The sequence below is a fragment of the Parambassis ranga genome, chromosome 15 (assembly GCF_900634625.1).
Source record: "Parambassis ranga chromosome 15, fParRan2.1, whole genome shotgun sequence".
NCBI lineage: Eukaryota > Metazoa > Chordata > Actinopteri > Ambassidae > Parambassis > Parambassis ranga.
Window position 1 is genome coordinate 3,854,425 of NC_041035.1, and position 17,298 is coordinate 3,871,722.

General features: G+C 47.8%; 1 protein-coding gene across 1 annotated transcript; it reads left to right on the top strand.

Annotated features, from left to right (window-relative positions):
* The first annotated feature begins 2,390 nt into the window (after positions 1 to 2,390).
* Positions 2,391 to 12,552, top strand: LOC114447698 (uncharacterized). Its single transcript, XM_028424100.1, has 3 exons — positions 2,391 to 2,952; positions 3,068 to 3,143; positions 9,364 to 12,552. Exon 3 carries the CDS (start codon positions 9,830 to 9,832, stop codon positions 11,981 to 11,983), a length of 2,154 nt encoding a protein of 717 aa, XP_028279901.1. The 5' UTR covers positions 2,391 to 2,952; positions 3,068 to 3,143; positions 9,364 to 9,829; the 3' UTR covers positions 11,984 to 12,552.
* Positions 12,553 to 17,298: the final 4,746 nt, after the last annotated feature.

The window sequence follows — 17,298 nt, forward strand, 5'->3', positions numbered from 1 at the left end:
GCTGTCTGTGTCAGCTTCTGTGATGATTTCTGTGTGGTTAACTCAGCTTAAATGCACAAAATTGGTAAAGCGCATGGCATACAAGAACATACAAGAACTAGTATGTATTACCTGTGTGCATGTCTGTATGACTGGTCAGTACAGCAGTCTGTAGTTTGATTGCAGCAGGCAGGAATGATTTCCTGTGTCTCTCTGTGGTGCAGCGTGAGTCCGAGTCTGTCTGCTGAACAAGCTCCTGTAGCTGGTCAGCACATTGTGGAGAGGGTTTGAGGGAAAGTCCAGTATAGTGTGGTAGTGGAAAAACACTGAATCGCTCTTCTCTGTATCCATGTTTAACCTTGTTTGTGCGGATGTGACTATGAAAATGTGTACAAGACAGAGAGGAACTGCACCAAAATCATTCCCTCCGACTCCTTGCAGCCCAAGCTGGATTGGACATATCCCCTAGGAGGAGTTCGTAAAAGTGCTGGGAATGAAAGTCCGCCATTTTCCCCAAGGAACACAATAAGGGCACATAGGCAAACACATGCAGGGCCATTATGGAACCTGCGGACAATCCCACTTGGGGCCCATAATGGCAACCCACTCTGGATCGCTAAGTTTTTTCTTAGCAGGCAGAGGGACCCATTCAGCTGTACTTTTACAATGAGCTGAATGATAATCTGTATAAATGATACAGTGTAGTTTGAATTCATAGCATTAAAATAAACAAGATTTCTACATTTCTACAAGTTGCTAAATGTTGGGGGATGTTGATGAAGATTCTCAGTCATCCAGGTCATCATACGTAGAGAAGATTGAAGCAAGGCGTCTGGACTTGTAGAGTTTTCTAGAAGACGTTTCGCTGCTCATCCAAGCAGCTTCATCAGTTCTAACTGTTTGGTGGGGAAACATGGTTTATATGTGGTTACAGACCTATGTGGGTGGGTCTGGGTAAAACTTAAAAAACTTACAAACAATAGCACTAAATGTTTCCATAATTACCTGTGATGTTCTGGCTGACTGGGCCAGGTGTGTCTAACGACTGGCTAACGACTATGAAACTGCCGGAGGGGGACTGATTGACAGCCCTTTGTTCTTACTGTGAGTATGTGCAAACTTCCTGGGAATGGATGGAATCACTGCATTGTATGTGGTGGAAAGATGATGTCTGAGGTCACCACCTCTGTTAAGGGAAGGTTTTTCCAGCTTAACATAGATGGCTTCCTTGACTCCTCTTTCATACCACCTTTCCTCCCTGTCTAAAATGTGAACATTGTTGTCCTCAAAGGAGTGTCCTTTGTCTTTGAGGTGGAGGTGAACAGCTGAGTCTTGTCTTGAGGAGGTGGCTCTCCTGTGCTGAGCCATTCTTCTTTGGAGTGGTTGTTTAGTTTCTCCAATGTACAGATCAGAGCATTCCTCACTGCACTGGACTGCATATATCACATTGCTGTGTTTCTCCCTGGGAATCTTATCCTTCGGGTGAACCAGTCTCTGTCTCAGTGTTGTCATAGGTTTGAAATGGACCGGGATGTCATGGTTGTTGAAGATCCTGCGGAGTTTCTCTGATACTCCTGACACATATGGAATGGAGATGTTCTTTCTCCGCCTGGTGTCGTCCTTCTTCTTGTTGTTGGGGTGTCTTGTTTTTGTGGCTTTGATGAGTGCCCACTTCGGGTAGCCACATGTTTGCAGGGCCTTCCTGATGTGGTGTTGCTCCTTCTTCTTCCCCTCTGAGCTGGTTGGTACAGTTTGTGCTCTGTGCTGCAGGGTCCTGATGACTCCCAGTTTGTGTTCCAGTGGGTGGTGTGAATCAAATAACAGGTACTGTTCCGTGTGTGTAGGTTTCCTGTACACTTCCACATTGAGGCTCCTGTCCTCCTCAATATGTACTGTGCAGTCCAAGAAGGCCAGATTGTTGTCCTTGGTGTCCTCGCGAGTGAACTTGATGTTGTTATCCACTGCGTTGATGTGTTCTGTGAACCGTTCCACTTCGTTGGTCTTGATTTTAACCCAGGTGTCATCCACATACAGTATCTAAACCAGTGGGTGGGGGTGGTTCCAGGATAGGAACTTAGGGCTCTTCTCTCCACTTCTTCCATGTAGAGGTTGGCCACAATAGGAGACACAGGTGATCCCATCGCACAGCCGTGCTTCTGTCTGTAAAAGTTCCCATTGTACTGGAAATAAGTGGTGGTCAGGCAGAGGTCCAGCAGGTCACAGATGTGGTCTGGCGTTAGGTTGGTTCTCTCCTTGAGTGTGCTGTCTTGTGTGAGGCACGTCCTTACCATCTCTGTGGCTTCTGATGTAGGGATGCAGGTGAACAAGGAGGTGACATCAAATGAGACTATGGTGTCGTCTGGGTCCATTTGGATCTTCTCCACCTTGTTCACAAAGTCCTGAGAGTTGTGGATGTGATGTGGTGTGTCACCTACCAGTGGTGTCAGGAGTTCAGCCAAGTGCTTAGTGTAACCCAGGTTAACAGGTTCTCACCAATTGTCCAGTTTACCATTTAATTGGTGAAATTAATCATTTATAAATAAATAGTTGTTTTTTTTTGATAACCTTATTAAAGAGAAACCAGGAAATTAATAGTGTTTTTGATCAAAACAATCTTGGATGTTAACAAAGAAACCAGAAAAATTAATGTATGTAAGTTTTTATATCTGTTAAAACGGATATTTTACTTGAGGTGTGACGAATGTGCCTCTCTGTGTACAAGCAACAGGAACATGAGGAGTTCACGTGATGCAATGTGACCAATCAGATGCTGTTAATGGCGTACGTGTGAAGTGGGACCAACGTCAAGGTAGCTGCGCGCTTACTCTGTTTGCTGCGGATATTACTGGGTTTTTGTGCTCAAGAACCAGATATAGACAACTTCTTTGTCACTGTAATCACCGCCGTGGGCAGCGGAGTTTGCGGTGGATCGATTAGTGGACCGTGTGTTCCGCAAGGGAAGCGAAGGAGAAAGTAAGTTGTGCTTAGTAGTCGCTATGGTGCTAGCTTAGGCTGGCAGCCACATGTGCTTTTGCTAAACACTGATATTTTGCATTGCTGAACTCCCATGTCCCTGTTTCTTCAAAAGCTGAACCTGGACTGTTGAGAGCCGTGTGATCTGCGTTTATGCTGGTGTGCGTGTGTATATGACGTTTGAGCCTCTGGTGAGTAAAACTGATATTAGTTTTAAGAGGAGGTAAAGTGTGCAATTGTTAATATGGATTTAGGAGGCGTGTTTTGCTTAAAAATATTGTTTGTATTACCATGTTAAAATATATTTTCCTCTCTGTTATTTGAGAGTGAGTGAAAAAAAGGAAAATAGGAGATGAGTATGGAAAGTAATGGTTCAATCATTGTCTCATGTTAAAGTTATGTTTATAATCTGTTCAGTTGATGGACATCCATCCATCCATCCATCCATCTTCTACCGCTTATCCGGGGCCGGGTCGCGGGGGCAGCAGTCTAAGCAGGGACACCCAGACTTCCCTCTCACCAGACACTTCCTCCAGCTCCTCTGGGGGAATCCCGAGGCGTTCCCAGGCCAGCCGAGAGACATAGTCTCTCCACCGCGTCCTGGGTCTTCCCCGGGGCCTCCTCCCAGTGGGACATGCCCGGAACACCTCCCCAGGGAGGCGTCCAGGAGGCATCCGAACCAGATGCCCAAGCCACCTCAGCTGGCTCCTCTCGATGTGGAGGAGCAGCGGCTCTACTCCGAGCTCCTCTCGGGTGACTGAGCTTCTCACCCTATCTCTAAGGGAGCGCCCAGCCACCCTTCGAAGGAAACTCATTTCGGCCGCCTGTATTCGCGATCTCATTCTTTCGGTCACTACCCAAAGCTCATGACCATAGGTGAGGGTAGGAACGTAGATTGACCGGTAAATCGAGAGCTTCGCCTTCCGGCTCACCTCCTTCTTCACCACAACAGACCGGTACAGCGACCGCATTACTGCGGAAGCTGCACCGATCCGTCTGTCAATCTCCCGCTCCATTTTCCCCTCACTCGTGAACGAGACCCCGAGATACACAAACTCCTCCACTTGGGGCAGGAACTCTCCTCTGACCCAGAGAGGACAAACTACCTTTTTCCGGTCGAGAACCATGGCCTCAGACTTGGAGGTGCTGATTCTCATCCCAGCCGCTTCACACTCGGCTGCAAACCGTCCCAGTGCACACTGGAGGTCCCGGCTCGATGAAGCCAACAGGACAACATCATCTGCAAAAAGCAGAGATGAAATCCTATGGTTCCCGAACCAGATCCCCTCTGGTCCCTCGCTGCGCCTAGAAATTCTGTCCATAAAAATTATGAACAGAACCGGTGACAAAGGGCAGCCCTGCCGGAGTCCAACATGCACTGGGAACAGGTCTGACTTACTGCCGGCAATGCGAACCAAACTCCTGCTCCGGCCATACAGGGACCTAACGGCCCTCAGCAGAGGGCCACGGACCCCATACTCCCAGAGCACCTCCCACAAGATGCCGCGAGGGACACGGTCGAACGCCTTCTCCAAGTCCACAAAACACATGTGGACTGGTTGGGTGAACTCCCATGAACCCTCCAGCACCCTGCGGAGGGTATAGAGCTGGTCCAGTGTTCCGCGGCCAGGACGAAAACCACATTGCTCCTCCTTAATCCGAGGTTCGACTATAGGCCTAATTCTCCTCTCCAGTACCCTGGCGTAGACTTTCCCAGGGAGGCTGAGGAGTGTGATCCCCCTGTAGTTGGAGCACACCCTCCGGTCCCCCTTTTTAAAAAGAGGGACCACCACCCCGGTCTGCCAGTCCAGCGGCACTGCCCCCGATTGCCACGCGATGTTGCAGAGGCGTGTCAACCAAGACAGCCCCACAACATCCAGAGACTTAAGGTACCCAGGGCGAATCTCATCCACCCCCGGTGCCTTGCCGCCGGGGAGCTTTTTGACTACCTCGGCAACTTCAGCACAGGTGATGAACGAGTCCACCACTGAGTCATCAGCCTCCGCTTCCATAATGGAAGGCGTGTTGGTGGGATTGAGGAGACCCTCAAAGTACTCTTTCCACCGTCCAACCACCCCCTCAGTCGAGGTCAACAGCTCCCCACCTCCACTGAATACAGTGTTGGCAGAGTACTGCTTCCCCCTCCTGAGGCGCCGGACGGTTTGCCAGAATCTCTTTGAGGCTGACCAATAGTCCTCCTCCATGGCCTCCCCGAACTCCTCCCAGGCCCGAGTTTTTGCCTCTACAACTGCCCTTGCTGCAGCACGCTTGGCCTGCCGATACCTATCAGCTGCTTCAGGAGTCCCACAAGCCAACCAGGCCCGATAGGACTCCTTCTTCAGCTTGACGGCATCCCTGACCTCCGGTGTCCACCACCGGGTCCGGGGATTGCCGCCACGACAGGCACCAGAGGCCTTGCGGCCGCAGCTTCGGGCAGCTGCATCGACAATGGAGGTGGAAAACATAGTCCACTCCGACTCAATGTCTCCAGCCTCCCTCGGAATCTGGGTGAAGCTCTCCCGGAGGTGGGAGTTGAAGATCTCCCTAGCGGAGGGTTCGGCCAAACGCTCCCAGCAGACCCGCACAGTACGTTTGGGCCTGCCGGGCCCGTCCAGCCTCTTCCCCCGCCAACGGATCCAACTCACCACCAGGTAGTGATCAGTTGACAGCTCAGCCCCTCTCTTCACCCGAGTGTCCAAAACACAAGGTCGAAGGTCAGCTGACACGATTACAAAATCGATCATTGACCTCCGGCCTAGGGTGTCCTGGTGCCAAGTGCACCGATGGACAACCTTGTGCTCGAACATGGTGTTCGTTATGGACAAACCATGCCCAGCACAGAAGTCCAATAACAAAACACCACTCGGGTTCAGATCGGGGAGGCCGTTCCTCCCAATCACGCCTCTCCAGGTGTTACTGTCACTGCCCACGTGGGCGTTGAAGTCTCCCAGCAAGATGACCCCGGTTGGGGTGCCATCCAGCACCCCTCCCAGAGACTGTAAGAAGGTCAAGTACTCTACACTGCTGTTCGGCGCATACGCCGAAACCACAGTGAGAGACCTCTCCCCAACCCGGAGGCGCAGGGAGGCGACCCTCTCACATACTGGGGAAAACTCCAACACATGGCAGCTAAGCTGTGGGGCTATAAGCAAGCCCACACCAGCCCGCCGCCTCTCACCATGGGCAACTCCAGAATAGAAGAGAGTCCAACCCCTCTCAAGGAGTTGAGTTCCAGAACCCAAGCTGTGCGTGGAGGCGAGCCCGACTATATCTAGTCGGTACCGCTCGGCCTCCCGCACAAGCTCAGGCTCCTTCCCCCCCAGAGAGGTGACATTCCATGTCCCCAGAGCCAGTTTCTGTGTCCGGTGATCAGGTCGCCGAGGCCCCCGCCTTCGACTGCCACCCAATCCACTCTGCACCGGCCCCTTAAGCTGGATCCATACTCCGCGAGACAAAGACATTTTTCCCCCCTGCAGACGTTACGCCCACAAAATGACGTCATTTTTTGTCTCTGACCGCCCGCTGATCCGCACTTTTGTGCACAGGGTCCGGGCCGAACTTTGTCTTTCAAGGCTGTGCGGCAACCATGCTGTGATTGGTCGGAATTTATTGTGGGCGTGATGAAAGTGGAGAAGCGCAAGAGCCTCTCCAGGTATATAGGTAGGTGTGTAAACAGCACTGATTCAACAGATTTAGATAAGACCATACTGGTTTGCATGATGAGCAATAAAAGAAAGAAAGAAAGGCAAGTCAGGGTGATTTGTCACCAATAACTCCAGACAGCCGTTCACACATACCAGATGGTGACTGTTATTACCATTCTATATACTCCTACATACCCGGGCATAATAGGCTCGTTAACAATGTCTGTATATCTTTGCTATTGTTACTTTTAATGTCGCATCTTCACAGCTCATCACCGGACAGTTTGAAGTATCGCAGGCATATTGGAACACAGTAGATGTGCAAATGTGGTCATAAAGGCACAAACACTGAATCTTTGCTATTGTTACTTTTAATGTCGCATTTTCACAACTCATCGCCGGACATCTCACGCTGTTGCAGGCCCCCTCTCTGTATAATGCCCTCTTGCCATGGCACACGTCCTTGTGGTGTGTTAAAAAACTCAGTAAAGTCTTTCCTTATAGTTTAGTGGGCGGGCCGTATGAGGAGTTCTGCACACACGCGTCTCGCGGAGTATGGTACCTTAGAGCGGAAAAGACCTTTTTTTTGTATCTCTTACCACCCGTGGAGCGTGTTCTCCGCTCTTTGTCTCGCGGAGTATGGATCCAGCTTTACGGTTCCTCCCACCGGTGGTGGGCCCATGGGAGGGCGGCCCCACGTCGCTCCTTCGGGCTAAGCCCGGCCGGGCCCCGTGGGGAAAGGCCCGGCCACCAGGCGCTCGCATTCGAGCCCCAACCCCGGGCCTGGCTCCAGGGTGGGGCCCCGGCTGCGCCATACCGGGCGACGTCACGGTCCTTGATTTTATTTGCCTCATAAGGGGGTTTTTGGACCGCTCTTAGTCTGGCCCATCACCCAGGACCTGTTTGCCTTGGGAGACCCTGCTGGGGGCATTAAGCCCCCGACAACATAGCTCCTAGGATCATCTGGGCACTCAAACCCCTCCACCACAGTAAGGTGGCGGTCCATGGAGGGGCAGTTGATGGACAATGAGGACAATTATAATTGAGAGACCATGTTTTAATGTACATGGTTGTGTATATACAGTGGGGAAAAAAGTATTTAGTCAGCCACCAATTGTGCAAGTTCTCCCACTTAAAAAGATGAGAGAGGCCTGTAATTTTCATCATATGTATACCTGAACTATGAGAGACAAAATAAGAAAAGAAAATGTAGAAAATCACATTGTAGGATTTTTAATGAATTAATTGGTAAATTCCTCAGTAAAAGAAGTATTTGGTCACCTACAAACAAGCAAGATTTCTGGCTCTCACAGACCTGTAACTTTTTCTTTAAGAGGCTCCTCTGTCCTCCACTCGTTACCTGTATTAATGGCATCTGTTTGGAGTCGTTATCAGTATAAAAGACACCTGTCCACAACCTCAAACAGTCACACTCCAAACTCCACTATGGCCAAGACCAAAGAGCTGTCAAAGGACACCAGAAACAAAATTGTAGACCTGCACCAGGCTGGGAAGACTGAATCTGCAATAGGTAAGAAGCTTGGTGTGAAGAAATCAACTGTGGGAGCAATTATTAGAAAATGGAAGACATACAAGACCACTGGTAATCTCCCTCGATCTGGGGCTCCACGCAAGATCTCACCCCGTGAGGTCAAAATGATCACCAGAACTGTGAGCAAAAATCCCAGAACCACACGGGGGGACCTAGTGAATGACCTCCGGAGAGCTGGGACCAAAGTAACAAAAGCTACCATCAGTAACACACTGCGCCGCCAGGGACTCAAATCCTGCAGTGCCAGACGTGTCCCCCTGCTTAAACCAGTACATATCCAGGCCCGTTTGAAGTTTGCTAGAGAGCATTTGGATGATCCAGAAGAGGATTGGGAGAATGTCATATGGTCAGATGAAACCAAAATAGAACTTTTTGGTAAAAACTCAACTTGTCGTGTTTGGAGGAGAAAGAATGCTGAGTTGCATCCGAAGAACACCATACCTACTGTGAAGCATGGGGGTGGAAACATCATGCTTTGGGGCTGTTTTTCTGCAAAGGGACCTGGACGACTGATCCGTGTAAATGAAAGAATGAATGGGGCCATGTATCGTGAAATTTTGAGTGAAAACCTCCTTCCATCAGCAAGGGCATTGAAGATGAAACGTCGCTGGGTCTTTCAACATGACAATGATCCCAAACACACCGCCCGGGCAACAAAGGAGTGGCTTCGTAAGAAGCATTTCAAGGTCCTGGAGTGGCCTAGCCAGTCTCCAGATCTCAACCCCATAGAAAATCTTTGGAGGGAGTTGAAAGTCCGTGTTACCCAGCGTCAGCCCCAAAACATTACTGCTCTAGAGGAGATCTGCATGGAGGAATGGGCCAAAATACCAGCAAAAGTGTGTGAAAACCTTGTGAAGACTTACAGAAAACGTTTGACCTCTGTCATTGCCAACAAAGGGTATATAACAAAGTATTGAGATGACATTTTGTTATTGACCAAATACTTATTTTCCACCATAATTTGCAAATAAATTCTTTAAAAATCCTACAATGTGATTTTCTGGATTTTTGTTTCTCATTTTGTCTCTCATAGTTGAGGTATACCTGTGATGAAAATTACAGGGCTCTCTCATCTTTTTAAATAGGAGAACTTGCACAATTGGTGGCTGACTAAATACTTTTTTCCCCACTGTATGTGTTTATATGTCCTTATTTATATGTAAAGACATATTCTGTTATAAGAATTTTATTTTAACCCTATTTTGGCCTATACAGGCCGGGTCTTTTCTTTATGTGGATCCCTGGGTTCGAGATCTGTGTGAAGACTTCTTCTGCTGGGATTCTCCCTATTCTGTAAAGGTAGAGGGGGACCTCAGTGGTCGTGGCGAGCCATCCAACCCAGAATTTTGACTTTATGTATGATTTTGTGACCCATTTTGTTAAATTAGACTAAGGCTTCACATGTTCATAGATGCTCTGTTTTTTTTAATAACATTCGTTTGCATCTATTCTTTGGCTCTGTGAGTTTTACTTTTCCACTCAATGCAAATTGCTAATACCCCTTTCTTCTATAGCGGGTTTAGACTTCTGGTTTGGTCCACAAGATAATTAATACACTAAAAGAAAATATATCTGTATCACCCAGTCTTTACCACCAACAGTTAAGGTGGGTTACAGAAATTTTGGCGAGCCAGCCAGGAGAAAGTGGAGTATTATTGAGTGGCAAGAGTAATACTGTACAATGGATATAGTGAAACATGAAGGGATTAATGTTTGTAACTCAGTCCTTATTAGTGGGTTGACTCAAACAGAAGTAGATGAGGAGCTTGAGAAACACCTAGAACGCTATGGCTCTATTAACAGAGTACTAGTGATCGATGACCCAAGATCAGAGTACCATATGTGCTCCATTTTAGAATTTGCTCATAACTCTGCAATGCACACACTTAGACCCATACTGCCAATAGAGTATCAGAGCTCAATTGAGGCAAACATTACTTTTCAGGTGCGATCCTTAGATAGTGTTTACACTAGCACTGCTAGCAGTAGCGCCACCAAGGGATATCTTGAGGAACTGCAAGCTATTGCTAATAAGAGTGGGAGGTCATTTGAAAGTGTGCTCCAGGAGGAACTGAGGAAGATAAGTGCAGGGAAAGGTGTGAGCCTCCCTGCTGACGCTGCACCGGTTGAAGCCCCTCAAATAAGCAGTTATGATGCAACTGGCAACGAGGTCAAAGATGTTAATGCACCATTGCAGGTCATACAGCCGTCTCTTCTCCTTGGCTCTGTCTCACCTGAGATAGTCAGGAACTTACCTGCTGTGTTTCCCCCATCTCCATTGCCCAGACATGGTCAGCATAGATTAAGAGGTGATGCCCAAGCAGCATCAACACCAGCTCTACAAAGGCTTGAGACCGCTACCAGGAGTCCACAGGCAGCGTCCTTGCCTACCAGTGTGAATGGTCAGTCACAGCTTGTTATGTTGACTGCTGCACCATCGCCCAGCATGGCTGCTAACTTAAATGCTAACCATCAGGAGCTGTCAAACAAAGCTAGTGGTGGTGATGACACTGCTGCAACAACATGTCCGGTGCTTACCATGAATGATGTGAATCCCCCTGTGGTACAAAGGGTCGTTGTCGAGCATGTTGTGCGAGCTAATGAAGCTATGTCCCCCATGCACTCTTCGTTTCGCCTCAGGCCCTTCTCTGGGAAGATTCCTCGTCCAAACAATGAACTTGATTACGACACCTGGAGGGCAAATGTTGATTTGTTCTTGACCGACCCTTCCATGTCTGATCTGCACAGAACTCGCAAGATCTTAGACAGCTTATTGCCTCCAGCTACTGATCTTATCAAACATGTTAGCCCTCAGACGTTGCCATCAGTGTATCTCCAGTTACTAGATTCAGTCTATGGCTCTGTGGAGGATGGAGATGAGCTTTTGGCCAAGTTTATGGGGACACTGCAAAACAATGATGAGAAGCCTTCTGATTATCTGAACCGCTTGCAAGTTGCTCTAAGTGCTGTGGTCAGACGAGGTCGTGTTGCAGAACGTGAGCAAAGCCGCTATCTCTTGAAGCAGTTCTGTCGAGGCTGCTGGAATGATGGATTGATCGCTGATCTTCAACTGGAGCGGAAATCTAGTGCACCGCCCTCGTTCGCTGAGCTAGTGCTGCTAATCAGGACAGAGGAAGATAAACAGGCAAGTAAGCATAATCGTATGAAAAGACATCTAGGGCTGCATAAGCAAAACCCCACTGCTTTAAAGTTGAGGGCTGCGTCGCAGCAGTTAGCTGCATGCAGTTGTGCTGCACCTGAAAAGGAGGTCACGGAGACTGAATCCTTGAAGAAACAGCTTAATGAGGTGCAGACCCAGGTTGCTGCCATACAGACTGCAGCCCTACGTAAAGCCAAAGCCAACTGTCCTGATGTAACTGAAATCAACACATTGAAAAGACATATTGCTGACATTCAAGTGCAGGTTGCTGATATGAGGAAAGCGGCTCAGGGAGAAAAGAAAGACCACCTTGAAGCCACAGAGATTGAGACACTGAAACATCAGCTTGCCCTTCTTCAAGCACAGATGACGCGACCTCAAGCTCAGAGTCATCAGATACAACCACCTGCTTTCTCAAAGGATTTCTCCATGACAGCCCGATACAAGTCACCCCACAAGAGAGTAAGTGGAGAGTCCAGTTCAGGGCCACCAGTAAACAGTAGGCCCCGTCCATGGTACTGTTTCTGCTGCGGCGGAGATGCGCACCTTGCAGTCAACTGTGGAAGTGAACCAAATCCCCTTCTGGTTGAAGAAAAAAGGCGGCTACTTAAGGAGAAGCAATGGCAATGGGATCAGCAGAATAGCAACACTGGCACCCAGCAGTTAAACTGCTAGAAGCCCCTGTTGCAGGGCAGACAGGGACTAAAAGATTGAACAAACGCCCTAGAAAAACAAAGCGAGTGACTAAGCAGTGTGGTAATGCTCAGACCACCCCCACTATACTGTCACCAAAGCTGGTTGGGACAAAATGTACTGCTCAAATCACCATTGAAGGCCATAAAGTCAACTGCCTGCTAGACACAGGCTCTCAGGTGACCACTATTCCGCTGTCATTTTTCCAGACCCACTTGTCTCAGTATTCTTTGAAATCTTTGGATGATCTTTTGGATGTAGAGCTGCAAATAGAAGGAGCCAATGGAGGGGCTGTGCTTTACCTTGGGTATGTAGAGCTCAACCTTGTGTTTCCAGAGGAGTTTTTAGGCAAAGAAACTGAAGTCTCTACATTAGTGTTGGTTGTCCCTGATGTGAACAGTATACCCCAAATCCTCATTGGCACAAACTCATTAGACATCCTTTATTCTAACTACACTCAACAAAAATATAAACGCAACACTTTTGTTTTTGCTCCCATGTTTCATGAGATGGACTTGAAGATCTAAACTTCATTCCAGATACACAATATTACCATTCCTCTCAAACATTGTTCACAAATCTGTCTAAATGTGTGATAGTGAGCACTTCTGCTTTGCTGAGATAATCCATCCCACCTCACAGGTGTGCCACATCAAGATGCTGATCTGACATCATGATTAGTGCACAGGTGTACCTCAAACTGCCCACAATAAAAGGCCACCCTGAAATGTGCAGTTTTGTCTCACAGCAAAATGCCACAGATGCCACAAGCATTGAGGGAGCGTGCAATTGGCATGCTGACAGCAGGAATGTCAACCAGATCTGTTGCTCGTGCATTGAATGTTCATTTCTCCACCATAAGCCGTCTCCAAAGGCGTTTCAGAGAATATGGCAGTACATCCAACCGGCCTCACAACCGCAGACCACGAGTAACCACACCAGCCCAGGACCTCCACATCCAGCAGGTTCACCTCCGAGATCGTCTGAGACCAGCCACTCAGACAGCTGCTGAAACAATTGGTTTGCATAACCAAACAATTTCTGCACAAACTGTCAGAAACCGTCTCAGGGAAGCTCAACTGCATGCTCGTTGTCCTCATCGGGATCTTAACCTGACTCCAGATCGACGCCGTAACAGACTTGAGTGGGCAAATGCTCACATTCGATGGCGTCTAGCACGTTGGAGAGGTGTTCTCTTCACGGATGAATCTCGGTTTACATTGTTCAGGGCAGATGGCAGACAGCGTGTGTGGCGTTGTGTGGGTGAGTGCTTTGCTGATGTCAATATTGTGGATCGAGTGGCCCATGGTGGTGGTGGGGTCATGGTATGGGCAGGCATCTGTTATGGACAAAGAACACAGGTGCATTTTATTGATGGCATTTTGAATGCACAGAGATACCGTGATGAGATCCTGAGGCCCATTGTTGTGCCATACATCCATGAACATCACCTCATGTTTCAGCAAGATAATGCACGGCCCCATGTTGCAAGGATCTGTACACAATTCTTGGAAGCTGAAAATGTCCCAGTTCTTGCATGGCCAGCATACTCACCGGACATGTCACCCATTGAACATGTTTGGGATGTGCTTGACCGGCGTATACGACAGCGTGCACCAGTTCCCACTAATATCCAGCAACTTCGCACAGCCATTGAAGAGGAGTGGACCAACATTCCACAGGCCACAATAGACAATCTGATAAACTCTATGCGAAGAAGATGTGTTGCACTGCATGAGGCAAATGGTGGTCACACCAGATACTGACTGGTTCTGAGTCCCCAGACCGCCAATAAAGCAGAAACAAAATGCACATTTCAGGGTGGCCTTTTATTGTGGGCAGTTTGAAGTACACCTGTGCACTAATCATGATGTCAGATCAGCATCTTGATGTGGCACACCTGTGAGGTGGGATGGATTATCTCAGCAAAGCAGAAGTGCTCACTATCACACATTTAGACAGATTTGTGAACAATGTTTGAGAGGAATGGTAATATTGTGTATCTGGAATGAAGTTTAGATCTTCAAGTCCATCTCATGAAACATGGGAGCAAAAACAAAAGTGTTGCGTTTATATTTTTGTTGAGTGTATTTTCATCATTTGGCTAATTCTTAAAAAAATGTATTCCCAACCCTTGTTGTAATTGCTTAATTTGTTTTCTTTTCTTTTTTTTTGTTCTGTAAAGAACGTTGTAACTTTGTTTTTGAAAAATGCTGTATAGATAAAATTATTAATCTAGTTAAAAATGCTGTTATAAAATGATCAGATCGATCGTGAGGTTTATAGTTATTGTGTTTCACTCTCAGTGTATGTTACCATAAAAACACCAATGCTGCTTTTGTATCATTTGTACATGGACACTCCTGGCTGAGAGAGTATATGTTATATGTTGTCCTCAGTGTGTTGTTGCAGAATGCACAGTGATGCAGATACACATACATAGAAGCAGATACACAGAGAGACATGTTATCTCAAGCTGTTCTCGTGACCTCAGTGTTGTATGTCGTGACATCTCCTAAGCTGAGTGTTTTGTCACATCCCTAATCTACTAATCAGCAGATAAGTAGCATGAATAAGGGCAGTGTGCAGTCAGAGCTGATATCCCGGTGTATACTTTATGATGTTTGGAAAGTCTCATAAAGATTTATTAAAAAATGTAGTAAAACCTGTGTCTCCCTGATTTAAACCCTGAAATAATGAAGGCACAAATATTCAGAGATCAGTTTGTCTGATAAAGTCCAGTCTCTGTGTTAGAATGAAAGTTTTAGCAGGTGTTCCTGTGATTTTTTGTCATGAATCCTAAATAAACAGCTACACTATCATGCTCACACACTAGCCACCTCCGAGACTTTACATCATGAGGGGCCCATTCAGCTTGACTTTTACAATCAGCTGAATGACAATATTAATGGTACAGTGTCGTTTGAATCCATGGCATTAAAATGTGCAAAGTTTTACTGAAAAAAAACAGTAAAAAGATCTTGGAGGCCAGGAGATTTTTACACCTAGTGTGAGGCATTAGTAGTAGAAAAATACCACAGGAAGCTGTGGGTAGATAAAAATCATCAAAGTGTCATTTGGAGATATGTGCTCTCACACTTTAGCAAATACTTTTCCTCTAAACTAAATATCTGAGTGCTGGAAATGTAAAAACAAAAAGTGCCAATTCTGTCAATGTGAATATAGAGAAAGCTGCAGAAGGTGAATCCACTTTTTCAGCTATGAAATAAGACAAAGAGATGTTTTCTGTCAGGGTTTGTGTGGGTGAGTCCAAAGTCAAAACTCAAAATCACACACACAGTGGAAAAATGCAAAAAGCAAAACAGGATCACAAAACGAGAGTTCCAGGAACAAAACATGGCAAGGCAAGGTTACCGGAGGATTGCGAAGTCCAGGCTGGTAATGTGCACACACATTACCCAAACGTGACGAGATCATCATCACGACATCGCTCCTCCCGTCTGGAGCCCGCCCTCTGGCCGAGACGGGAGGAGCGACGCCGTCTGGAGCGACGCCGTCTGGGGCCCGCCCTCTGGCCGAGACGGGAGGAGCGACGTCGTCTGGAGGCCGAGACGGGAGGAGCGACGTCGTCTGGAGGCCGAGACGGGAGGAGCGACGAGACGGGAGGAGCGACGTCGTCTGGAGGCCGAGACGGGAGGCCGAGACGGGAGGAGCGACGAGACGGGAGGAGCGACGTCGTCTGGAGGCCGAGATGGGAGGAGCGACGAGACGGGAGGAGCGACGTCGTCTGGAGGCCGAGACGGGAGGAGCGACGAGACGGGAGGAGCGACGTCGTCTGGAGGCCGAGATGGGAGGAGCGACGTCATCTGGAGGGCGAGACGGGAGGAGCGACGTCGTCTGGAGCCCGCCCTCTGGCGGCCGAGACGGGCGGAGCGACGCCCGCCCTCTGGCGGCCGAGACGGGAGGAGCGACGCCGTCTGGAGCCCGTGGTCAGTGGGAGGGGCAGCAGGAGCGAGAGTGGAAAAGAGCAACTGGAAATTTTGGTTGAGGTCAGCGGCTTGGCGCTAGGAGCTGCCCGAGACCTCCACGAGGGACTGGTGAAGGCGGTCCAGCTGTTCCTCCTGCTGCGCCAGCCCTCGGCCCTGGCTGGCCAGCGCCGAGCGTACTGCCTGCGTCCATGGTGGCCAGTTTGTACTGTCAGGGTTTGTGCGGGTGAAAGAGGACACAGGCGCAGAATGCGGTGCAGTACTCGAGCAGAGTCTTTATTAAAAAGCCAGGAGGGCAACAAGTCCAAAGTCAAAACTCAAAATCACACACACGGTGGAAAAATGCAAAAAGCAAAACAGGATCACAAAACGAGAGTTCCAGGAACAAAACATGGCAAGGCAAGGTTACCGGAGGATTGTGAAGTCCAGGCTGGTAATGTGCACACACATTACCCAAACGTGACAAACTGGCCGAGAGTGCAGGGAAGACAAAGACTATATACACAGGGAGCAGGGTAGACAACTAGACACAGGTGTGACACATGAGGGAGGATCAGGTAATCACCAGGAGGAGGAGGGAGAACACAAGGAGGGGGATGTCAAGACACCTGAAACGAGAGGAGAGTCAGTGATACAGAACTTAACAGGAAATACCAAAATAAAACAGGAAGTACACAAGCACAAAAATAACACAAACCAAATCTATCAATGATTTGTGTCTGATTTATGCCTAGTTTGTTTTCAGAAGAAACAATTCAATCACCCCCCCCCACACACACAAACACACACACAGGATGAGCTAAGCAGAAAGATGTGTTCCCTGATGTTTACTTTGTTTCTGGGAGCCTCATCTTTTATCTGGCTCTTGGCTCCAGCAGGTAAGAGAAGGAAATTAAAACTTTTCAGATATAAGGAAATATTTTTTACAAACCATTCTGAACTCTATTTAACCATTCAAAATCTACTTTTTATATTATTAGGGCCCGTTCAGCTTCACTTTTACAGTCAGCTGAATGACAACATTAATACCAAAGTGTTGTTTGAATCCATGGCATTAAAATGTGCAAAGTAGTACTGAAAAAAGTTTTTTACTGTGAGGCATTAGTGGTATAAAAATACCACAGGAAGAAGTAAGTAGATAAAAATCAAGTGTCATTTGGAGACGTGTCACTCTTACAGGGTCCTCACACTTCAGAAAGAACAGAGTCAAGTACAACTTCCAAAGGTTTATATAATATTACATGGACAAAAGAATATGCAAACATAACCAGGTATACACAGGAGGTGTATGAACAACCTTTGATTAGATGTTTTTAGTTTTCTGAAAACAGCTGTTTCTTTATTTCTCCT